Below are 26,265 nucleotides of genomic sequence, written 5' to 3'. Positions count from 1 at the left end.
AATTACCAGTTCTAATCTACAGTAATATAAACAAAACCTCAATCAACAGGCCTTGAGAAAAATCACCGAAACAAGGATCTTGCAAATATATCAGATGCTTGAAGAGAGACATGTTTTTGTCCCAATGGGAAGTTAGAAACATAGAAACATGCAAAAAAAGACCTCATGGTCCATCTAGTCTGCCCTTACACTATTTCCTGTATTTTATCTTAGGATGGATCTATGTTTATCCCAGGCATGTTTAAATTCAGTTATTGTGGATTTACCAGCCACGTCCACTGGAAGTTTGTTCCAAGCATCTGCTACTCTATCAGTCAAATAATATTCTCTCACGTTGCTTCTGATCTTTCCCCCAACTAACCTCAGATCGTGCCCCCTTGTTCTTGTGTTCACTTTCCTATTAAAAACACTTCCCTCCTGAACCTTATTTAACCCTTTAACATATTTAAATGTTTCAATCATGCCCCCCCCCCTTTCCCTTCTGTCCTCCAAATTATACAGATTGAGTTCATGAAGTCTTTCCTGATAAGTTCCATGCTCAAGACTTTCCCCCATTTTTGTAGCCCGTCTTTGGACCTGTTCAATTTTATCAATATCTTTTTGCAGGCGAGATCTCCAAAACTGAACACAGTATTCCAAATGGGGTCTCACCAGCACTCTATATAGTGGGATCACAATCTCTCTCTTCCTGCTTGTTATACCTCTAGCTATGCAGCCAAGCATTCTACTTGCTTTCCCTACCGCCTGACCGCACTCTTTACCCATTTTGAGACAGTCAGAAATCACTACCTCTAAATCCTTCTCTTCCAACGTTTTTGCTAACACAGAAGTTCTGATGGAAATAGAGTTTTTCTCTTATTAGTGTTCTTGCTGCCCGTAAAAGGTCTAAAAAGAAGAGAGTCAGATCTTTTGAATAACAGAACTGATCCAGGGTAGTGTCACCCAATCTTTTGGGTATTATTACATGGACTGGGATGTGTGTGTGCTGGGGACCCCTGATCAAGGGAGAAACAGTACATAACTTTTATATCATAAAAAGTTCTAAAGGTTAAACCAGTACTTTTCCTGATTGCTTATTTGCACCCTATGACAATCAGTAAGTGTTGTAACTCATGATTCTTGACAAATGTATCTTTTGTTTTATGTACACTGAGAGCATCTGCACCAAAAACGTTCGGAAACTTCAGATCGTGCAGAATGCAGCTGCGAGAGCAAACATGGGCTTTCCCAAATATGCCCATGTTACACCAACACTCCGCAGTCTGCATTGGTTGCCAATCAGTTTCCGGTCACAATTCAAAGTGTTGGTTATGACCTATAAAGCCCTTCATGGCACCGGACCAGATTATCTCCGGGACCGCCTTCTGCTGCACGAATCCCAGCGACCAATTAGGTCCCACAGAGTGGGTCTTCTCCGGGTCCCGTCAACGAAACAATGCCGTGTGGTGGGACCCAGGGGAAGAGCCTTCTTTGTGGTGGCCCCAGCCCTCTGGAACCAACTCCCCCCAGAGATTAGAATTGCCCCCACCCTCCTTGCCTTTCGTAAGCTACTTAAAACCCACCTCTGCCGCCAGGCATGGGGGAATTGAGATTCTCTTTCCCCCTGGGCCTTTACAAGTCTTTACGAGTCTTCGGAGAGGGGCGGCATATAAATCCAATAAATAAATAAATAAATAAATAAAAACAAATTCCTTGCATGTCCAATCACACTTGGCCAATAAAGAATTCTATTATCTATACCAGTGTTTTTCAACCAGTGTGCCGCGGCACACTAGTGTGCCGCGAGACATGGTCAGGTGTGCCGCGAAGCTCAGAGAGAAAGAAAGCAAGAGAGAGAGAAAGCAAGAGAGAAAGAAAGCAAGAGAGAAAGAAAGTAAGAGAGAGAGAAAGCAAGAGAGAAAGAAAGCAAGAGAAAGAAAGAGCAAGAGAGAGAAAAAGAACAAGAGAGAGAGAAAGAAAGCAAGTGAGAGAGAAAGAGAACAAGAGAAAGAAAGAGAGAGAGAAAGAGAGAGAGAAAGAGAGGGAGGGAAGGAGAGAGAGAGAAAGACATAGAGGGAGGTAGGGAGGGAGGGAGAGAGCAAAAAAGAGAGGAAGGGAAAGAGAGGGAGAGAGAGAAAGGAAGAGGAAGGAATGGAGAGAAAGGGAGGGAGAAAGAAATAGAGTGAAGGGGAGGAAGAGAGAGATATAATTTTTTTGTCCAAACTCCCCCCCCCCCCCGCTCAATGTGCCCCATGGTTTCGTAAATGTAAAAAATGTGCCGTGGCTCAAAAACATAGAAACATAGAAGTCTGACGGCAGAAAAAGACCTCATGGTCCATCTAGTCTGCCCTTATACTATTTTCTGTATTTTATCTTAGGATGGGGTTGAAAATCACTGATCTATACCTTTAATTGTTCCAGAAGAAATTGGCTGGCTAGCCATTTATCCCAACGTCTGTTGTTGGGACAGAATTACCTTATCCTTTCCAGAAATGAGCAATATCACTTTGCATTTTCTGAAATCTGCCTTTTCAAGGATGTAGACTACATTCTAGGTCCCCATTTCATAGGCTACGAAAGTATGAATTAGCATGGAAGACCATCTCTTTGTAGCCTACCTGGCAATGCAATTAATAATAACAAGATAAAATACAAGAAATAGTATAAGGGCAGACTAGATGGACCATGTGGTCTTTTTCTGCCATTAATCTTCTATGTTTCTAAGGTGTCTGGATGAATTCAGTGTAGCCAGATGCTCTTGAGTTTTGGTGCCCCAACTGGCAGCATTTTGTCCATTAACTAGAAAGTGGGTCCCCCAAATAAAACCCACAAGTACAGTAATTGTCTAATTAAATTCCAACAGTTTTAAGTTCTTTTTTTGTTTCATATTTTTTCTAAGGAGAGAAACTGTTGTTGTTGTTATTATTATTATTATTATTATTATTATTATTATTATTATTATTATTATTATGTCAGTACAACACAGCATACGAGATCACTATGCTGGATTTTGTATTTCATCATCAGTCGGGCGCTTCCCAAGCACCTAGGACTGCGTGATGTAGCGGCGAATTATGTTTGCCGATCCCAGTAAAGTGGCCTTTTGCAATTGACAGATGGAGATTTTGTCCATTCCGATGGTTTTCAAACGTCCGCTGAGATCCTTTGGTACTGCGCCCAGCGTGCCAAGGACCACTGGGACCACCTTCATGGGCTTATGCCAGAGTCGTTGCAGCTCAATTTTTAGATCTTCATATTTCACTAATTTCTCTAGCTGCTTCTCCTCCATTCTGCTGTCTCCTGGGATTGCGATGTCGATGATCCATACTTTCTTTTTCTCCATGATCACAATGTCTGGTGTGTTATGCTTCAGAATTCGGTCAGTCTGAAGTCGGAAGTCCCAGTTTTGCTTGCTCATTTTTGACCACTTTTTCGGGCTTATGATCCCACCAGTTCTTTGCCACTGGTAAATGGTAGTTCCGGCACAAGTTCCATTATTATTATTATTATTATTATTATTATTATTATTATTATTATTATTATTGAAAATTTAAGGAAAACGGAGGATAGAATTCATATTTCTAGAATATTTTTTGTCTAATGCAACTCTGGCTTTTAAAAACTGATCAATAGCCAATCGTTGAAAAGGACAGTGTAAAATAGAAAGAAAAGGTTTAAAACAAACCCATGAAGAGGTCAAGACTTCGTCCCAAATCTATTTTGAGGCAGATGTCTTCCTTGGGAGTGTTTCTTGGCTGTTAGTCCTCAAGTTGAAGAGCAGTGATTTATGTCAACCACAGAGTGATTTTTTTTCCAGGCTGTTGGTGGCCTGGTCAATCATTATTCATTATGATGAATAATGCCCAAGATGTTAGTAAAAATAGATGTCCTTATTGGTGCCAGTCAGAATTAGATATCGCAGACATTTAAGCTGCTTATCACTTTATAGGGTCCCCCCCCCCCCTTATTTTCTCCAGGATATTAAACAGCAGCTTGGAATTATATCTTAAACGTCAAATGTAGCTTTAAGAAAACATTGCTAAATGAAAGCTTGGAAACTTGGAAGGGACCTTTGTGTCACCATCTCCTCTGAAATTTACACCCTTGCCACCCACTTTGAGTGCTGTTTATTATTATCCGATGGTCACACTAATTTCTTTGTACTCTTTCCCAGAGTGAAAGCTATGGTCAACCGGGTTCTCATGGTTTATGATCATGGATTTTAATTAATTTTAACTACGAGACTACAAGGAGTATATTTATCGGATGGGGTTTGGTAGCCTTTCACTCCACCCAAACCCTCCCCGCTGGATGGAGGCATCTTCTGGTTTAAGCAGAAATTGCAGCAAAGCCCTGAAGGGCAATCCATCATCGTAACCCTGGCAAGTGGGAAAGTTCTTCTTGCCAGAAAAAAAAATAAAATTCCAAACCCCATCCGATAAATATGCTACTTGGCTGACCTACATGGCTCTATGGCCTAATAAAATCCATGCAAATTTGAGCAACGCTGGAACCAAAGCATCTCCCGGGAGAGCGATGTTGCAGGCTGTGTGTGGCACTGCACTGCTCAGTCCCCTAAAGGTAGCTGGAGCTGTGCGTTCTTACGCAAGATCCCACACCCTCCTGGCTTCTCTGGGAAGGCCTTTATGTAACCATTAGCTACAATTATGTGCAAAAGTTTGTAGTACTGGGGAAATCTACGTCCAATGCTAAGTTCCTCTGGACCCTTCAGAGTTCAGAAGCTGGCACGAACTCTTCATGTCATAAAGGCAATTGCAACATATTTATGCAAACCTGAACACACTGTCTGTCTATATTTATTTATTTATTAGAATTGAAAGGGACCTTGCAGGTCATCAAGTCCAACCTCCTGCTTAAGCAGGAAATCCTACATCCTATATTTATTTATTTATGTATGTATGTATGTATGTCTGTCTGTATGTATTTATTTACTTACTTACCTACCTACCTACCTACCTACCTACCTACCTATCTACCTATCAGATTTGTATGCTGCCCCTCTCCGGAGACTCAAAGCGGCTTACAACAACAAAACAATACAAATCCAATAGTTAAAAAAGACAATTTAAAAACCCTTAATATAAAAAACAATCATACATCTCATACAAACCATACATAAAGCGGAGAGGATCCAGGGGAATCAATTTCCCCATGCCTGACGACAGAGGTGGGTTTTAAGAAGTTTGCGAAAGGCAAGGAGGGTGGGGGCAGTCCTAATCTCCGGGGTGAGTTGGTTCCAGAGGGTTGGGGCTGCTACAGAGAAGGCTCTTCCCCTAGGTCCCGCCAGATGACATTGTCTCGTCGGCAGGACCTGGAGAACTCTGTGGGATCTAATAGGTTGTTGGGATTCGTGCGGCAGAAGGCGGTCTTGGAGATATTCTGGTGCAATAGCTTAGGGCAGGGAACTCCAAACTTGGCAAGTTTAAGACTGAGGAATTTAAGACATGCTGACAGGGGAATTCTGGGTGTTGAAGTCCATAAGTAAACCGCTCTAAAGTCAACTGCAGAAAATATGACTTTAGTAACCGAGTAGTTGATGCATGGAACTCACTACCAGACTTCGTAGTATCATCACCTAACCCCCAAAAGTTTACTCTTAGACTATTCACTGTTGACCTCTCCTGATTCCTAAGAGGTCAATAAGGGGCGTGCATAAGTGCACCAGCTTGCCTTCTGTCCCCTGTCCTAATGTTTCTTTTTTACTAGTATCATGTATATAAATATTATTATATCTTTGTATACCACCAATACATATTTGACCAAACAAACAAACAAAAAGTCTTCAAATTGCTATGTTTTGGAGACCTCCAATTTACAGATTAAAAATAAAAAGACTAACTAAGTTAGAAGCCAGTCAGTACTTCATAACATTATACTTGATAGTGGTTAAGACTGTTAGAAATCAGGAGGCTGTGAGTTCCAGTCCTGTCTTAGCTATGAAAGTCAGCTGAGTGACCTTGGACCAGTCACTCTCTTTCAACCCAGTACTTGTTCCAAAGTATTCCATGTATATTAAACATAGAAACATAGAAGACTGACGGCAGAAAAAGACCTCATGGTCCATCTAGTCTGCCCTTATACTATTTCCTGTATTTTATCTTACAATGTATATATGTTTATCCCAGGCATGCTTAAATTCAGTTACTGTGGATTTACCAACCACGTCTGCTGGAAGTTTGTTCCAAGGATCTACTACTCTTTCAGTGAAATAATATTTTCTCACGTTGCTTTTGATCTTTCCCCCAACTAACTTCAGAATGTGTCCCCTTGTTCTTGTGTTCACTTTCCTATTAAAAACACTTCCCTCCTGAACCTTATTTAACCCTTTAACATATTTAAATGTTTTGATCATGTCCCCCCTTTTCCTTCTGTCCTCCAGACTATACAGAGTTCATGTCCCCCCTTTTCCTTCTGTCCTCCAGACTATACAGAGTTCATGAAGTCTTTCCTGATACGTTTTATGCTTAAGACCTTCCACCATTCTTGTAGCCCGTCTTTGGACCCGTTCAATTTTGTCAATATCTTTTTGTAGGTGAGGTCTCCAGAACTGAACACAGTATTCCAAATGTAGTCTCACTAGCGCTCTATATAAGGGGATCACAATCTCCCTCTTCCTGCTTGTTATACCTCTAGCTATGCAGCCAACCATCCTACTTACTTTTCCTACTGCCCGACCGCACTGCTCACCCATTTTGAGACTGTCAGAAATCACTACCCCTAAATCCTTCTCTTCTGAAGTTTTTACTAACACAGAACTGCCAATACAATACTCAGATTGAGGATTCCTTTTCCCCAAGTTAAGATTTACTTTTGCATACTTTAGACAATGAGCTTTTGGCCGGGTTTAAAAACAAGTTTTATTTCATGAACTCTCCCATGCAGATCATCAATGATTTTATAAACCATCATTTTTGTAGATTATAATTTGTTCAGGTATCATAGCCCTATATGTTACATGTCAGGTTGAGCATGATTCCTGGTTCACTAGGATCTCATGTCTCTCATTAACAAAAATTATACTAGCAATTATGTTTTAAATGGCTTTTTGAAATATTGAAAAATGGAGGAGGATTACGCCTTTCAAACCTTAACAATATCCATATCAAAAATAAAGCTTGTGAAAAATGTATGCGATACAACTGGGGCTTAGTTATGTCAAATATTTTACAATTTTTCTCTCATTGTTCTAAAAACAAAAACAAACATTAGACTCAAATATATATAATCAAATGCAGAGCACTGTCATTTCATTCTATATGATGATGTCATTTGCTGTTCTATTATTTTCTCATAGGATTGCATTTTTCTGTAATTTATGAGGGTTGGAATAAACACCCACTTTGTATAATGGGAGAAAGACAAAGATATGTAGAATATATATTATTAGGACATCAAAGGAGTATAATAATTACTAAAAGAGATGTGCATTGTAGACATTCTTCTTTTAGCAGCAAGCCCTGATTATTCTTTTCAATTTCAGACATTCTTGGTTTGAAAAGATTGACTTATGTCTGCTATTTCATGTAGTACCTAAAGGTTTCTCTCACGCACACATTGTATACATTAATGGTTCAACTATGCATTTTTATGTGGGTGCGAAATCCAAAATGCACAACTTCAGTTATGGATAAATACCATCCTGTTCTGTATTCCTACAATTTGCTTTATACCCCTTTAACTGAAAACAGAAACCTCCCACATGTTTCCAGCTTTAGGGATCTGTCACTTTAATCGTGAGAAAATCCAGGCCTGTTGATAGCAATGATGTCACACTTTCAACCTCTGTTCATTTAAAGCCCACGGTTGAAGCAGACAAATTGGTTTTGGTATATTGCTCTGGATGACTTGACAAGACATTCAACAGGACCTTCACCCAGGATATTGGCTAGACTAGCTTACAATATTAGAAAATAAACATTCATTTGAAAATACAAGAAATGGTCAGGTTGTGTTCCCTTTCAAGGGTTGGCTTTTTAAAGAGGAAGCTCAATGGATATGTAATAATTCAGATGTTGAGTGAAGGGAAATACAGGTTGACATTGGTAGCATTTTTGGTAGACCTGTTTGTGCACAGAACCTTCTGAGTTGTGGGACCTTCCCTTGGCTTTGCAGGAATCTCCGGGCAGCTTTGTGGACAAGACTTAGAACAGGTGTGTCCAAGCTTGGCAACTTTTAAGAATTGTGGACCAACTCCCAGAATTCCCCATAATGGCTGAGGAATTCTGGGAGTTGAAGTCTACAACTCTTAAATCTGCCAAGGTTGGACACCCCCAACGTAGAGGAAATAAGCAAGTGAATGATATTTGGTCTATCCAGCAATGAGAGAGGAAAGAGGTTTGTTTTGAAATCTGTACTTCCAGGATCGTGGGAACCTCTCAGACAGGGCAGAACTGCTAATGACATATTAATGTCACTTCAACTTGTTCTCCTCATGATATGTTGAAGTTCTAGTTTCCAGGATTCCCAGCAAAAATAGGCAGTGGGAATGCTGGAACCAGTGATCCCAACTCCTCGGAAGAGAATCAAATTGAAGAAAATTGTACTAGTAGCTAAATGAATACAACCCACTTAGTAATAATAATAATAATAATAATAATAATAATAATAATAATAATAATAATAATAATAATAATTTATTGGATTTGTATGCCGCCCCTCTCCGTAGACTCGGGGCGGCTAACAACAATAATAAACACAACATGTACAATCCAATAATGAAAAACAACTAAAAACCCCTATTATAAAACCAAACATACACACAAACATACCATGCATAACTTGTAGTGGCCTAGGGGGAAGGAATATCTTAACTCCCCCATGCCTGGCGGTATAAATGAGTCTTGAGTAGTTGAGCGGGTTCTGAATTAGTTTGCTACTGGTTCGCATGCGCAGAGCGTCCCAGATGGGTGGGCAGAGCCTCCTGCCACCACCACTACTGGTTCTAAGAACTGGTCTGAACCAAGAGCAAGCCAACACTGAACCCACCTCCAACCACTAACTTCCAAAAACATGTCAAGAAAACTTCAGGAATATGTCCAGGTGGTGGCCAGGAATCAACAGTGACTCAAAAGCACATGCATGTACACCAAGTACATAAACACAAAAGTGATAGAGGAAATATACACACCTTCAGTTTAAAAAAATAATGTAAGAATATACTGTATATAATTACAGATGAATATACTGTATACTAGAAACATAGAAGACTGACGGCAGAAAAAGACCTCATGGTCCATCTAGTCTGCCCTTATACTATTTCCTGTATTTTATCTTACAGTGGATATCCCAGGCATGTTTAAATTCAGTTACTGTGAATTTACCAACCACGTCTGCTGGAAGTTTGTTCCAAGGATCTACTACTCTTTCAGTGAAATAATATTTTCTCACGTTGCTTTTGATCTTTCCCCCAACTAACTTCAGATTGTGTCCCCTTGTTCTTGTGTTCACTTTCCTATTAAAAACACTTCCCTCCTGAACCTTATTTAACCCTTTAACATATTTACATGTTTCGATCATGTCCCCCCTTTTCCTTCTGTCCTCCAGACTATACAGATTGAGTTCATTAAGTGTTTCCTGATACGTTTTATGCTTAAGACCTTCCACCATTCTTCTAGCCCTGCTCAAAAAAATAAAGGGAACACTCAAAGAACACATCCTAGATCTGAATGAATGAAATATTCTCATTGAATACTTTGTTCTGGAGGAAGTTGAATGTGCACAACAACATTTGAAATTGATTGTCAGTCAGTGGTTGCTTTCTAAGTGGAGAGTTTGATTTCACAGAAGTTTGATTTAATAATGCTAATACCCTTATGCATAGGGTGGACTTTAAGGAGGGATTTGAGAGACAGAAAGCCAGAACAGCAGCTGAAGTTTAACAGAGCAGGCATGAAAAATTAGGAAAGGACACACCTGGACGAGGGAGGGAGTCTTTATATATATGTGTGTGTGTAGTTCAAGGAAAGCTCTGAATGTAGAAGTTAAGATATTTTTAGATTTAAATAAAGGTATGGACAAGGAGGCTGTGTAGTGATAATGGCATCTTGTATGATAATAAGGAGATTCTGGAACCTCATAGAAACATAGAAGACTGACGGCAGAAAAAGACCTAATGGTCCATCTAGTCTGCCCTTATACTATTTCCTATATTTTATCTTACAATGGATATATGTTTATCTCAGGCATGTTTAAATTCAGTTACTGTGGATTTACCAACCACGTCTCCTGGAAGTTTGTTCCAAGGATCTACTCCTCTTTCAGTCAAATAATATTTTCTCATGTTGCTTTTGATCTTTCCCCCAACTAACTTCAGATTGTGTCCCCTTGTTCTTGTGTTCACTTTCCTATTAAAAACACTTCCCTCCTGAACCTTATTTAACCCTTTAACATATTTAATGAATAATGAAGCAATTGAATGATTTGAGCTATAGAATAGAAATAAAATAAGACTCAATTATTAAATAGTCTATGAGTAATTGCAATAATGAAGATACTACTTGATAGATCTTTCCGGTTTTACTGAGATCCGTATCTACCCTATGGATAATCTGTTGACCAAAAAAAAAAAAGAAGTCAGATACTCCCAAGGGGTGGCCTTTATTTCTATTAATTATTAATCCCAGTGGAACCATGAATACCAGAGTAGGAATCACATGACATCCTCTATAGTGGGATACATTTAATGCCTCTGGAGATGAAACTTAGGGTGTCTTTGTCCGGAGAGGTAAAGAGAGACTACTCAAGAATGCGACCCGTCTTAATGGAAAGTGATGTTCATTATCTGAGCAGAAAAAAGTAAGTTAAAGGGGCTTGTCTCTCCATTGCTTTTCTAAACTGCCCTTATTTCAGGAATAAGGTTGAGGTTACACATAGGTAAACACACATGCACGCGCACACGGGCAATATGTTTTGGAACACCCAGAAGGGAGGATCTTAAGATAGGATTGAGGGTAGGAGCAGAGAGAGTGAAGACAAATTAAGCATCCTGTTCTACCCACATCCTTTTCCAGGAATAATATTGGAATACCAATATTGTACCGATGTTTCCTCGTAACTGTGGCGTCCCTGAAATGTTAGTAGAATGGTAGTAGACTCAGGGATACAGTTTGCGTTAGGTTTGGGATACGGGGGAGAGCCTTCTGTGGCAAACCAGGGATGGGATGCAGCTGAGAAGCGTCACCGTATCTCTTAATAATAATAATAATAATTTATAATTTATTGGACTTGTATGCCGCCCCTCTCCGAAGACTTGGGGTGGCTCACAACAATAAGATTCTACACTCTTATCAATTGCACATTATGCGATCACAGTTCTATTGTCTTCCCACACTTGCAACCTCCAATTACCTAAAAATCAACTAGATTTCAATCAATTAGAATTAAATTATAAATTGGCAAAAAAAAAAAGACTCCTGCACCAGATCAATCCCACCAAAGGTGGGCATTCAAACCTAGGACCCAGTTTCACCATCCAGAATTCCAGTTCATGTCAAACCTTCATGCAGGTATAGATTTTTTTGGCTAGTTTTAATTAGTCCTCCCACCATTACCCGTTCTCTTTCTCTCTTTATGTCCTTCAGAGAGACTTTAAAGTTTTGGAATTCTGGATTCAAAACACTGATTTTGCATATGAGATTTTGGCACCACTCTAATTGACCCAATACATTTTGGGCAATCAACTTATTTTAATGAACGGTTTCCTAAAGTTGGAGGGATAGAGACATTATTGAAGAAAGAAGTCCAGGATTAGATCAAAAATCTAATCCTGGACTTCTTTTTTCAATAATGTATGTTTAAACTATAAAGCAAGATACAATGGAGAGTAATAATAAACATTAGAAGGCTGAAGTAAATACAGTTCCGTTGACTACAGAATGATACACATATCAACACACCTTCATGTATACTATGTATATGTTACATGATAAGTTGTTGATTCTGGTCTCTTTATCCTGCAATCGATCTGTTTTCTTCCTTAATTTCAATCTCTTAACTCATATAAAAAGACTCAGTTATTTTACGCGTGCACACTTTTTAAAAAGAGCCATATGATCACACCAAGGGCTTACTTGATCAACAGATTGAAGTAAAGTATATTTTGTATCATTATTGGTCACTATGAGGTGCTAGAAATCCACCTAAAGAAATAGGAGTTAAATAGTGAAGAAATAAAACACGATAAAAGCTTATTTTCAGAATTGCAGGAATTGAGGAATGAAAATAGAGATACAAGTTGTGTTACTTTTATGTATTTTGATATGGCAAAGCAGTGGGGGATTACAAAAGGGCTGAAAAAAAATGGCTTATTTTGGTTTTAGATTCTTGTATTAAGATTTTATCTATTCCTAGTAGTTGACTCCATGTAGTAATGACCTGAACTAAGATGGGAATCGGTTTTAAAAGACAGGTATGTTATAGAATGTTATAAATTGTGCCCAGTGGCATAAGGTTTTAGATTCAGAACTGCGTATACTTTTGACTCGCCCAAGTCAATATTCAATATAAATAAAAGAATTATTAATCTTGCACACCCTTGTTCCCTTCCCTTTATGTTCATTTTTTATAAATTATCCCAAGTCTGGTATAAAACTATTAACATTAGCAAGATACTAAAAATGCATTTCAGAATTTTCTTACCAGTATGACATCATAGATCAGATTTATAACATATAATTAGTATTTACCGTATGAATTATTAAAAAGCAATGAAAATTGGACTTAAAAGTTTCATTTCTCAGCTCTGTCGTAGTTTTTAAAATAATGTTCAGCTATGGAAAAAAATGTTGAATTGTCAAAAAAGCATTTCATTTTTATTATATTCACAGACCATTTCAGTTTAGTAAACGATCAGGATAATTTTTGCAATATGTCATTATCATGACCTCTTCCCCTCTTTAAATTTGATTTGCGTTCAAGTGTTGATACGACTGTTTAGAAACTCCAGACCAATATCTGTAGGGAGCTTGTATTTCAATCCTAAAATCCCATCCAAGCTGTACAATTTGAGACCTTGATACATACCAGCCTTAATTCACTTGTTATATTGGGCTTTCTCTGCTAATAGTTACCAGCTGCAAGTAATACATTAGCAGGTCTGTAACATGGTGGAAACATATTATTTAAAATGATGCCTTTAAAATAAATCAGGACCAAATGCCCTTGTCATATGATTCATAGGAAAATGCTTAATTGCTAGCATGGCCAATATCTTCTATCCTCATCATTTACTTAGCCCAAAGCAACTATTACGACAGCCTGAGCTTTCAGTCCACATTGCAGAAAATGTGGACTGAACACATTGCCTACCGTCCCTGTCCTAATGTTTCCCTCTTATTAGTACCCATCTCATATACACTACTCAAAAATAAAATAAAAGGAACACTTAAACAATAGAATATAACTCCAAGTAAATCAAACTTCTGTGAAATCAAACTGTCCACTTAGGGAGCAACACTGATTGACAGCCAATTTCACTTGCTGTTGTGCAAATGTAATAGTTGTGCAAATGAAATATTCAACGAGAATATTTCATTCATTCTGATCTAGGATGTGTTATTTGAGTGTTCCCTTTATTTTTTGAGCGGTATATATAAACGGCGTTATATCTATGTATACTGCCAATACGTAGTTGAAAAAAAAATCAAAATAAATAAATAAAAATAAAAGGGGATACTTACTGTAGTTGCTGTTAAGATCTCGCCCTCCTTTGATTTTGCCCCTCTTGTCAATCTTGACGTACCACTGAGTTCGGCAGAACAGCCTCCTGACTCTCAAATCCCCCCCTTCCATATAATCGTAGCTTCTAGTATGTCGCTCCGGGGAGGAACAGTTCACATTTGTAGCCATTTGCTCCGGGTTCATGTCATTGCAAGCTAAGGAGAGAGCGCCCACCAGGAAGATAATGTAAAAATAGGATCTGGAGAACAAAGTTGGCAGGATCCATGTCAATATCCATTTGTGCATTATAGTGCAGTGTTCTGGGTGCTCACGGACCACATAATGAAAAAAATCCGTCTTCAGTAGCTCGTCGTTCCCTGGTCATTGACCTGTCCTGGGTTTTTTCCTTGGCTTTGTAAAGTGACTTGAACCAGCAACTGTACGTCCTCTTGCAAACCACACAAACAAACAACCCCAGAAAACCTCTTTTTTCAAATATCGGTCCGTTGTACAGAATTTGGCCCTTTCAATATCTTCCGTCCAGGATTTCCTTCAAAAGAACAGGTTGCAGGACCGTCGGCTGCTGTAACCTCCTTCGCTACTCGTATTCACCGCTCGCGCTGAAAGCAAAAGATACATCAGGCAAATCGGGACACGTAAATATTTTATGTCCGTTACATAAGCAATGAATGAAACAGTAAGAAGGCGAAAAATGTTTATGGAGAGACGTTAGCCGTGGGTCTGGGACGCCACGCTAGCTTCTTCAACGTCGATCGTTCTGTTTGGCTCGCTTCTCCTTTTGCAGTCCTCAGTTCAGCTCAGTTGCCAGGCTCTCCATGCAGAAAGTCACTCTTCCAACCCCCCCTATCATTGGATTGCGTCTGATTATGTTAAGAAATTCTCACAGGCTTGCTCCTATAACCCAGTTGTAATTATCAGGAGAGCTGAGTAACATTTCTCCCTATTTTTACTCACTCCACACTCAATGCACAAACATACAGAGAAAGAGAGAGATTTATTGCTGCTAGCTCCTAAGAAACTGTCAGGAGCGTTACCTCCGATAAATACAGAATAGCGAGGATGGGAAACTGTTAGCAGCTAAGAGCAACCTTTGCAGAAGTTTCCAAGAAGACAGATGACTTACTTGCTCCTGTCGATAACAGCCGCTTGCCTTTTGCAACCCGAGAGGCTCTATTGTAGCTCCAAACTTTCCTAGCTCAGAGAAGACTGCGAGACGGGATCATAATTGTTTCCATAAATCAACATGCGCAAGAGGGTGTGTGCCTATACACTTGTGTGTGTGTGTGTGTGTGTGTTTATGTGCGCGCCCGAGAGAGTGAGCAAGCAAGCGAAAGAGGGAGAGTGAATGTGTTGTCTTTAACTTATTTAGAATTTTTTTTTTTTTTTAAGGAAAACCTTTGCTGACCTCTCTTGGAAGCAATTAGGACATAACCAGTCAGCTGTCAGTGGAATACAGGAACGAAAACTGAATGCTATGTAGAATTTTGTAGGGAGCTCTGATCGTGGTTGATGCCATGGGTCCCAAATCTTCTACAATCCTGAATCCTTTGACTCCTAAATATCAACAGAGTCTTACTGTTATTGACTATTTATTTAGCAAAGCATTATCTTTTCCTAAAGCAGATGTACATTTTTCTGATGACTGCCCTTAACTTTCTTTCATAGGGGCTGATTCAACTAATATTATGACCTTCTCCCCAGCCAAATTATACACACTGGCTATAATAGTCCATAAGGCAAGAGTTAAACTGGCCTATGTTGGTCGGCCTTGAAAGATGGCGTTTAAGAGTTGACTTGATCAAAGTGTATAAAATCATGGAAGGGGTAGAGAAGGTGGATAGACAATAGTAGGACGAGGGGACACTCCCTAAAGCTCATAGGTAAGAGAGTGAGGACAAATAAAGGGAAATATTTCTTCACCCAGAGGGTCCTTGGTTTATGGAATTCACTTCCAGAAGAGGTCGTGACAGCTGTCAGCCTGGATAGCTTCAAGGCAGGATTAGACAGATTCATGGATGCCAAGTGTATCAGTGGTTACTGAAACGGATGTCCAAGGGCCACCTTTATGTTGGTTGAATGAGGCAGGATTCCCTTGGGTACCATTTGTTGGGGGTCAAGGGAAAGGGAGGGTTTTGCCTTCTCTTTCTGCTCAAGATCCCCATGGACAATTGGTGGGCCACTGGGTGACACAGAATGCTGGACTCAATAGGCTTTGGCCCAATTCAGCATGGCTCTTCTTTTGTTCTTACGTTCTTATGGTCAGCTTTGGCCACTATCAGTCCTGGCCATCACTTGGTAAAATAATAAAATGAGAACAGAAACATATTAAAAATCAGTCCCCCTGTTTTCTTGTTCAGTATCTTGGCATTGCAAGTCATATTCCATCTCAGGTTAAATTATACTTCAAAGTTTTCATGGCGTGAAACTGGCGCCAACTTCGAATCAAATCAAATTGGGTTCATTATTCAGGATCATGACAGATGGAGTCAGTGCAAACAATACAGATACCTTTGGATTGTCTGTCCTCTTTACCAATGATTTGTCATCTGTCAGTCAATGCCCACCCCAGGTATGAATGAAAATGTGATTGAGAATCCAAAGTCAATGTGGGCAGTTCTAAAAGCAGCACAGCAGCTAGTCAAAGTAATCAATAACAATACCTGCTGATTTGGCTCTAATTTTGGTACCATCTATATTGTTTGGTTATTAAATATTAGAACAAATTAATATTGAATTTTAACATGCGTGTTTTGGGGGCTTTTATTAGGGAGAATGGAGAAGATATTTTAAAATCTTCTATGCTCTGTTGTGCAAATACAGTTGTCCACAGAAATAGTGCAAAGAAAAGCAGTTTGTTTATTTAAACAAAAATACATGCACTGTATCCTATGACATCTGTGCCTCTTCAACCAACGGATCAGTGTCTTCTGAGCAGTACACTTCTTTTACCTATCATATCTTTCAAGGTCTCAAAGCAATGGCAAGTCTCTAGCCCTCATCCCAGAAACCATACTTAAGCAGAAAATCTGTTGAACAAAATGAAAGTATTTATGCAGTCTCATTTTGTTGAGTCCTACAACACTACCTCCACAAAAATCACAAAACCTTCAACTCCCCATGATAACATTGGCATGCCTTCAGCCCCGAATTGCTTATCTAGTAACAGGTAGCCCATTAAGTCTGAGCGTTAGGACCACCTTTCTACCCCAGGTGCATGTCTGCTAAATATTTTCTCAGTTCAAGAACAAAATGGGTCTTCTCCGGGTCCCATCAACTGAACAATGCCGCTTGGTGGGACCCAGGGGAAGAGCCTTCTCTGTGGCGGCCCCTGCCCCCTGGAACCAACTCCCCCCAGAGATTAGAATTGCCCCCACCCTCCTTGCCTTTCGTAAGCTACTTAAAACCCACCTCTGCCGCCAGGCATGGGGGGAATTGAGATACTCTTTCCCCTAGGCCTCTACAATTGTATGCATGTTATGTCTGTATGTATGTTTGGTTTTTATATTAATGGGTTTTTAATCGTTTTTAGTATTGGATTATTATTGTACGCTGTTTTATTATTGCTGTTAGCCGCCCCGAATCTCCGGAGAGGGGCGGTATACAAATCCAATCAATCAATCAATAAGTAAATAAGTAAATAAGTAAGTAAGTAAGTAAATAAATAAATAAATAAATAAATAAATAAAAATGAGACCCTTAAGAACTTTGGTTTATTTGTTCTTCAACTACCCCCTCATCATGTCCATCTCTATGCACTCAATAATTTTCCTGATTATTTCATCTTCTTTGGGGGTTTCTGCCTCTTTCCACCTTTGAGCAAAAACTATTCTTCCTGTGACTAAAATATGTGTTATCAAATATTGTGTGTCTTTTTTTTTTTGTATTTTGGTTTATTTGTTTACATATTTTTATCTTGTCCGCTCAAATGACTCTGATAGTATACATGCACAGAAAAACATCAGCTGTGATGCCATCCCAGCATAAACAAACCTCAACCACTTTAAAACTCTTAGTTGAACTTGAAAATGGAGAGATTAGAACAGCTGCCTAATCGCCATAGATGCTGATTTCAACAGCCCACAAGCAGCAGATTCTAGAATGCTAAGAGGAGGGGACAGTGTGTTCCACAGAGGAAGTCCAACTCTTCCTTACCTCCTGTGGGGTACGGGCTCTTTAATCTGAAGGATTTGGGGCAGGGTTGTTTTGGATGTCCCTGATATGATCTAAGTTTATGGTCCTATTAAAAACACTAGGGGATAAAATAATGTGCTGAACACTAGAGGATAAAATAATGTGCTGAAGCTGACCAGACTAAAGGTGCAAGCCAGATAAATTAGATTCCCCCCCCCTATTTTCCTCCCCCAAAACTAAGGTATACTGTGGTGCATCTTATACAGTGATCCCCCGGGTATTGCGATCCCGATCATTGCGAAACGGCTATATGGCGATTTTGCAACCCGGAAGTAAAAACACCATCTGCGCATGCGCGCCCTTTTTTCTATGGGCACGCATGCGTAGATGGCGCCGGGCAGATCAGCTGCTGGGCGGCTTCCCTGGGTCTTCCCCCTCTTGCTGGCGGGAGGGCGAGCGGCGGGCATCAGCGAGGAGTTTCCCCACCGCCCACGCAAACTCCTCGCTGCCGCTCGCCCGCCCTTCGCCCGCCCACGCCATTCGCTCGCGCCGCTTCCCAGCTGGGAAGCGGCGCTGGGGGTCTTACCGGCCGCCCACTCCTCGCTGCTGCCGCGCCCGCCGCTTGTCCGCCGCCTGCCTGCCCGCGCGCCGGCCCTTCGCCCGCTCACGCCGTTCGCTCGCGCCGCTTCCCAGCTGAGTCCTGAAGCGAATGGCGTGGGCGGGCGAAGGGCCGGCGCGCGGGCAGGCAGGCGGTGGACAAGTGGCGGGTGCGGCAGCAGTGAGGAGTGGGCGGCCGGTAAGACCCCCAGTGCCGCTTCCCAGCTGGGAAGCGGCGCGAGCGAACGGCGGGTGGCGGGGAAACCCCAATCTTCGGCTCCTCGCTGCTGCGGCGATAGTAAAAACACCATCTGCGCATGCGCAGATGGTGTTTTTACTTCTGCAGCGCTACTTCGCGAAAAACCGGTCATTGCGAGGGGTCCTGGAACGGAACCCTCGCAATAATCGGGGGATCACTGTACTCTGAAAAATAGGATAATACAATGCAAATAGGATAATACAATGCAAATACAGCATCCATAGGTACCAAATTTATCATCTTATTTGGTTTTCCTGCATCTGTAATATGGACTGTGTGTCCTTTTTCCATAACATTCGTGCAGAATGCAGCTGCGAGAGCAATCATGGGCTTCCCCAAGTATGCCCATGTTACACCAACATTCCGCAGTCTGCATTGGTTGCCGATCAGTTTCCCGTCACAATTCAAAGTGTTGGTTATGACCTATAAAGCCCTTCATGGCATCGGACCAGAATATCTCCGGGACCGCCTTCTGCCGCATGAATCCCAGCTACCAGTTAGGTCCCACAGAATTGGCCTTCTCCGGGTCCCGTCAACTAAACAATGTCGTTTGGTGGGGCCCAGGGGAAGAGCCTTCTCTGTGGCGGCCCCGACCCTCTGGAACCAGCTCCCCCCAGAGATCAGAATTGCCCCCACTCTCCTTGCCTTTCGTAAACTCCTTAAAACCCACCTCTGTCGTCAGGCATGGGGGAATTGAGATATTCCTTTCCCCCCAGGCCTATACAATTTATGCATAGCATGTTTCTGTGTATGTTTGGTTTTTTAAATAAGGGTTTCTTAGTGATTTTAATATTAGATTTGTTATATGCTGTTTTATTATTGTTGTTAGCCACCCCGAGTCTATGGAGAGGGGCGGCATACAAATCTAATTAAAAAAAAAAAAAAAGATAAATAAAACAGCTATTATGTGCCAATCATTTTCACCGGTTGTGTGGTTTTAAGCACATACATGTTTATATGTACATAGAGAGATGGTTTGGTTTGATGGTTACAGCACTAGGCTAGAAACCAGACGACTGTGAGTTCCAGTTCTACCCTAGGCATGAATGCCCAGCCAGATGACCTTAGGCCAGCCACTGTCTCTCAGCCCAACCCACCTCACAAGGGGGTTGTTGTGGGAAAGGTAGGACAAGGAAGGAGTCTCTTACATGTTTGCCACATTGCCTTATTTATAGAAAGAATAACGGTGGGATAAAAATAAGTTACTAACTTCTTGTTGATTCTGAAGAGTTTCCATCTATTATTAAAATCTTAGCAATATTTGTGTGGCTTTATAGACATACCACCAGTAGTGAGTTGCTACCGGTATGGTAACGGAGGGCGGATTGGTTGCGATCAGTGTGCTACATGCACAGCTTCGGTTATCTTGCATGCGCACGCACATGTTACAGCACATTTTTGCTTCTGCGCATGCCCAGGAAGCAAAATCTCATGCCAGAGAGATTTCAGTGATTTCTTTTGCTTCTGCGCATGCACAGAAGCAAAAGCACACTGGGACACATGCACAGGCTTGCAAGATAACCGACACGGCATGCGCAACGCATCTGTTGCGGCACTAATGGGAATCCTTCCCTGCATACCACCTGATACAAACTATTGAGTCTATAAATATCCTGCCACCACTTTTATTTATTTCACAAGGGGCTTCTCACTCCGAGCCTGAAAAGCGACCGTCTGTAGCATTTCACAGTGCAGTCAGGCGGTAGGGAAAGTGAGTAGGATGCTTGGCTGCATAGCTAGAGGTATCACAAGCACGAAGAGGGAGATTGTGATCCCTCTGTATAGAAGCGCTGGTGAGACCACATTTGGAATACTGTGTTCAGTTCTGGAGACCTCACCTACAAAAAGAGATTGATCAAATTGAACGGGGCCAGAGACGGGCTACAAGAATGGTGGAAGTTCTTAAGCATAAAACTTATCGGGAAAGACTTCATGAACTCAGTCTGTATAGTCTGGAGGACAGAAGGGAAAGGGGGGACATGATCAAAACATTTAAATGTGTTAAAGAGTTAAATAAGGTTCAGGAGGGAAGTGTTTTTAATAGGAAAGTGAACACAAGAACAAGGGGGCACAATCTGAGGTCAGTTGGGGGAAAGATCAGAAGCAACGTGAGAAAATATTATTTGACTGAAAGAGTAGTATGTGCTTGGAACAAACTTCCAGCAGACGTGGTTGGTAAATCTACAGTAACTGAATTTAAACATGCCTGGGATAAACATAGATCCATCCTAAGATAAAATACAGGAAATAGTATAAGGGCAGGCTAGATGGACCTTGAGGTCTTTTTCTGCCATCAATCTTCTATGTTTCTTAGAAGATGGGCTTGGTGGTCACGAATTAACATTTTTAAAATATTCAACTCTTTTGACTATCCATCCTTTTGATCATCTCTGCATAGCTAACTTGTTTGTTCGCATATCCAGTATAAGTTACCCTACTTTACCTGATACTTTGCGTCAGTTCCAGAAATCTGGAAATACTCAAGCTTTTAGAAAATGTTTCTCATAGTTTTCTTCAGCTCTGGAAAAGAAATCATTTCGGTAAATTGCGTAGTGAATTATTTCCAGGGCTTTTCTAGCTTAGTTTTTTTAAAGTCTTGGCTAATATAATCCTTCATTCATATTCTGCAGCACTGAATATGCAGTCCACTGTATTAGTGAGATGTCTGTCATTTCTAAGGTGTGTTCGTTTGGGAGTGAGGAATTATACATACAGTGCAGAGAAAAATCATAAATGGGAAAATGATAAATACAACATCCATAGTTATGCCTTCTAAATTATATACTTTTTATATGCGCCCATTATGTATCTGCCCATTATATACATTTTCTTGAGGAGTGATTAAGCAGGATCAGAAAAGTGGCTATATTCTGCATGCTAAATATATTCAGTATACGTTCGTATATATTACTATATGCTTGGTATAAATATACTAAATATGCATTAACTCTTTTGACCCTGCAACATGCCAGTGCTAAACCAGAATTTGTGTAATTCTTTAAGCCGTCTGCTTACATAAAAAATAGCTATTAATTCAAGATGCAATTAAAACCCAGGGCCAAAACTAATTTTTAAAAAACATTTCAGCTATTTTTTATATAAGCAGACTGCTTAAAGAATTACACACATTATTATTTTTTTTAAAAAAAATTAGTTTTGGCCCTGGATTTTAATTGCATCTTGAATTAATCTTACTTGAATCTCACATTCACCAATGAAACCGCAGATTTTAATGAAGAATAAAGTGTATACCTTTGGGGGGAAACAAATCAAGGTATATTTTATAATAATTGCTTCCCATAAAGTTAGAAGCATCTGTGATTGCTTTTTATATTTCTCAATGTAGATACCTTGAAGTTTATAAATCTGAATGCTGCAATTCATAACGTAACTTTAATGGAGAAACAATTTGTGTTTGGCTAATACTGTATTTAATTGTGTCACACGTCACAGCAGACTAAAGTTATATACTATGAGTTGATGTGGGATGTTTTATGTTTGTAATCTTTTAAAAAATAATTTTAAAAAATTTCCAGGTGATGTTGTTGGGAAAAGATCTCTTTATTGCAGGTATGCATTCTCACGTTCTCCAAAGTGACATTTTGCCTTCAAATCTAAATTACTGCACTATTAATATTTTGTAGCGTGTTCAGATTTTTCTACTTTAAATTGCTAATTACCTCTTCTACTTTTAGCAAGCCTAGACATCAAAAGACTAATCGCTCTTAATGAATAATCCCGACAGTCCTTTTAAAATTTAATTTCTTATTCCAATTCCTCCCATTGGAAATTCTGGACAAAATGTTAATGCTATGGCAGAAGATTGAAAGCTTTTGCCTAAACTCTAAAAAAAACAAAAAAGAGCAATACTCAACAAAAGGATTTTATACTAGCTGCAGAAATGGGAGGGAGTGTCCCAAGTTTGAAAATATAGAAAATTACTTCACTTGATTATATTTGTATTAGGAGATCTCACTAAAGAGTGGATTTCCATAGAGTATTTATTTTTTAATCTTTTTTTACTAGACTTCTATTCCACGATTATAACCTGCTAATTTTAAAATTACATAACCTTTCAGTCCAGTCCCCCCTCCCAAATAAGCAAAATTAGTACTACCATAATATTGTTTCAGATCTAAGAAAAAATACATATCCAGTAATGACAGGTTGTGCCTCCCGCTTATTTACCCTTTTTTTTGGAATAGAGAATCACTGTTGATTAACTGAAATAAAATTACTGCAGAATGGTCACTACTGTAGGATAAATGGTACGTTAATACTGGGCCATATAATAATGATGAAACTGCACAAATGTCCTGGCTGTCAGCTTTCCGGTTCTTCTTGCCAGCAGTTTAACACTGTATTGATAAAGAGGAAGTTAACATTGTATATTGGATATCACCCATATACCATTTTCAGTAACTTAATATTTATTTATCAGCAAGAAATAATGTCCAGGAGTTCTTGGCTTTTATTGCACATTCAGACAAGACCCTGTTGAATCTGAATGACACTTATTTAGGTAATCCAGTAGTTGGGTCATTTCATCCCTGAAAGAAAGTGAAAGTCAAATTCCTTCCCAAAATGTTCCTTAGAAAACTATGGACCTGTCCATATAATTGCCAGGTGTCAAGACTAAGGACTTATCCCCAAATTGGAAATCGGGAGATTTCCTTTCCATCTTTATCCAACAGTTGCATTGAAAACTGTTGATTGTACAACCCTGATTAGATTAGCACAGGAGTGAAATCCAGCAGGTTCTGACAGGTTCTGGAGAATCAGTAGGGGAAATTTTGAGTAGTTCGGAGAATCGACAAATGCCACCTCTGGCTGGCCCCGGAATTGGGAGGGAATAGAGATTTTGCAGTATCCTTCTCCTGCCACACCCACCGCAAACCGGTAGGGGGGGGGAATTGAATTTCACCCCTAGATCAGCATATAGATTGTGCAGAATGCATCTGCGAGAGCAATCATGGGCTTTCCCAAATATGCCCATATTACACCAACACTCCGCAGTCTGCATTGGTTGCCGATCAGTTTCCGATCACAATTCAAAGTGTTGGTTATGACCTATAAAGCCCTTCATGGCACTGGACCAGATTATCTCAGGGACCACCTTCTGCTGCACGAATCCCAGCGACCAGTTAGGTCCCACAGAGTGGATCTTCTCCGGGTCCCGGCAACTAAACAATGTCACTTGGCGGGACCCAGGGGAAGAGCCTTCTCTGTGGCGGCCCTGGCCCTCTGGAACCAACTCCCCCCCAGAGATTAGAATTGCCCCCACCTTCCTTGCCTTTCGTAAGCTACTTAAAACCCACCTCTGCCGTCAGGCATGGGGGAACTGAGATCCTCTTTCCCCCTAGGCCTTTACAATTCTATGCATGGTATGTATGTATGTATGTTTGGTTTTTATATTAATGGGTTTTTTAATCGTTTTTAGTATTAGACTACTATTGTACACTGTTTTATTGTTGCTGTTAGCCGCTCCGAGTCTCCGGAGAGGGGCGGCATACAAATCCAATAAATAAATAAATATAGATGATCCAATATAGTATCTCCTTAAAATGTTTGAAAGCATGAAAGGATTATTTTAACCATATTTGGCGATTGCAAAAAAAGAGGCACCTCCTTGATGGAACATGTTTGATGAAATCTGTATTATTTCATGAAATTGAAGAGGGGATTGTTCTCCTGAGCTAGGGATCAGGGCAAGGCATCAGGATAGAAACCAGAAGATTGTGAGTTCTAGTCCTAAAGCACGACTAGACTGTGACCTTGAGACAGGTCTCTCTCAGCTCTAGGAAGGAGACATTGGGTTAACCATGGGACTTTTAAGAAGAGATCGGACAATTGTTTGTCTGAAATGGTATAGACTAGAGCAGTGATGGCGAACCTATGGCACGGGTGCCACAGGTGGCACATGGAGCCAAATCTGCTGGTACACAAGCCATTGCCCTAGCTCAGCTCCAGGGCATGCTTGTGCCAGCCAGCTGATTTTTGGCTCGCACAGAGGCTCTGGGAGGTCATTTTTGGCTTCAAGACAGTATCCAGGGGGATTGGGGAAGGCATTTTTTAAAATTATTATTATTATTATTATTATTATTATTATTATTATTATTATTATTATTATTATTATTATTATGATGATGATGTAGATTTGTATGCCACCCCTCTCCAAAGACTCGGGTCGGCTGGCCAAAATAAGGCCGAAATAGATCTATCCTAGTCTCCCTTAATTTTCAAATTCAGCAAAAAAACACGTGACATATCTATATATATCTATATATATCTATCTATATCTATATCTATCTATATCTCTATCTATCTATCTATCTATCTATCTATCTATCTATCTATCTATCTATCTATCTATATATATATATATATATATATATCTCCTCTCCCCAGGGGAGCCTGGGAAGGGTGAAACATGAGCCTATTGAGCTCACCAGAAGTTGGGGAAGAGGGCCTCCGGGGGTGTGGGGAAGCTGTTTTCGCCCTCCCCAGGCATTGAATTATGGGTGTGGGCACTAGCTCCTGCACAATAGCATGCACACATGCTCTTTCAGCACCTGAGGAAGAAAAAGTTCCCTATCACTGGACTTGAACTTCCAGCCTGAGTGGGGGGATTGAACTGGAAGACCTCCAAGATCCCTTCTAACTCTGATATTCATTATTCTGCAGTCATCAGGAGTCAAAATGGGATAGAAAGGCACATTGTTTAAAAAATATGAGAAACTCCACCCCACCCTCCCAATACTCTTAGGCTAATGAATCTTCAGAGGTAAGAATCACCATTTTATAAAATATGGGAAGACAATATTCGTTACGTTAAGCACAGCAGGTTTACTTGCATTGCCTCTCATGATACATGGGGGTTATGAACGATTTTAGGACGAGTCTGGTCAACGGTGATCTTCCTTTCTCTTTGTTTTTCCTTCCACAGCCTTGTTATTGCTCTTTGTTTAGTTCTTTTTATTTTCCATATAGAGTAAAAATAAAAAAACCCCGACCCTGCCAAAACTCAGTTAACTTGGTGTATCACTTGCCAGGTTCTCAGATTTTTTATTTTACGTCCTGGAATTTCACGCTCCTGCTTGTTTTCCACCTAACTTTCCTGCAAAGAATGCAGCAAGACGTTTGCTCTCGAAAGGAAGCCTTCTTGTCAAACTTACCCCACAAACTCAACGCTCTTTTTCCATACCATGTTTCATCAGGAAAGTGGAAGAATTAAGGCAGACTTCATTGGCAGATTTAAGCAGCAGTCATGTGCCTGTTCTAATTTTCGCTAGAAACGGTTTGTTAATCTCCCCTCTTTTGTGTCCTCACCCTTCCTTAACAAATGAAACCAAGCATTGCTGCTGTTTTCTCTTCTTCTTTTCTCTTTTTCTTTTCCTGCTCAGGGTGGCCAAATAAGAGCATTTTATAAAAACAGAAGTTAACAATTCCACATGTATCTGCCACCCAGTTTGTTTCGTGGGCTTAAAACAACTTTCTCTTTTGTAGCTAGGAAATTTTCACAACAGAGAGGCAAGGGATATACAGTGATACCTCGTCTTACAAACTTAATTGGTTCCGGGACAAGGTTCGTAAGACGAAAC

General features: G+C 40.2%; 2 protein-coding genes across 4 annotated transcripts in view; one reads left to right on the top strand and one right to left on the bottom strand.

The window, feature by feature from the left end:
• Window positions 1-14,987, bottom strand: part of FGF7 (fibroblast growth factor 7) — a 40,236-nt gene extending 25,249 nt beyond the window's left edge. Inside the window, exons 1-2 of the mRNA XM_070763241.1 lie at window positions 14,801-14,987; window positions 13,677-14,276 (exon numbers count right to left, since the gene is read on the bottom strand). Of these exons, the coding sequence (XP_070619342.1) occupies window positions 13,677-13,962 (286 nt within the window). The 5' untranslated portion in view covers window positions 13,963-14,276; window positions 14,801-14,987. The remainder of the gene's footprint in view (window positions 1-13,676; window positions 14,277-14,800) is intronic.
• Window positions 1-26,265, top strand: part of FAM227B (family with sequence similarity 227 member B) — a 124,604-nt gene that overhangs the window by 53,124 nt on the left and 45,215 nt on the right. The gene's annotated exons all lie outside the window — the stretch shown is intronic.

This window comes from Erythrolamprus reginae, chromosome 10, assembly GCF_031021105.1.
Source record: "Erythrolamprus reginae isolate rEryReg1 chromosome 10, rEryReg1.hap1, whole genome shotgun sequence".
In the NCBI taxonomy this organism is placed as follows: domain Eukaryota; kingdom Metazoa; phylum Chordata; class Lepidosauria; order Squamata; family Dipsadidae; genus Erythrolamprus; species Erythrolamprus reginae.
Note: the sequence above shows the minus strand (reverse complement) of the source record. Positions and strands in the feature narration are given on the sequence as shown.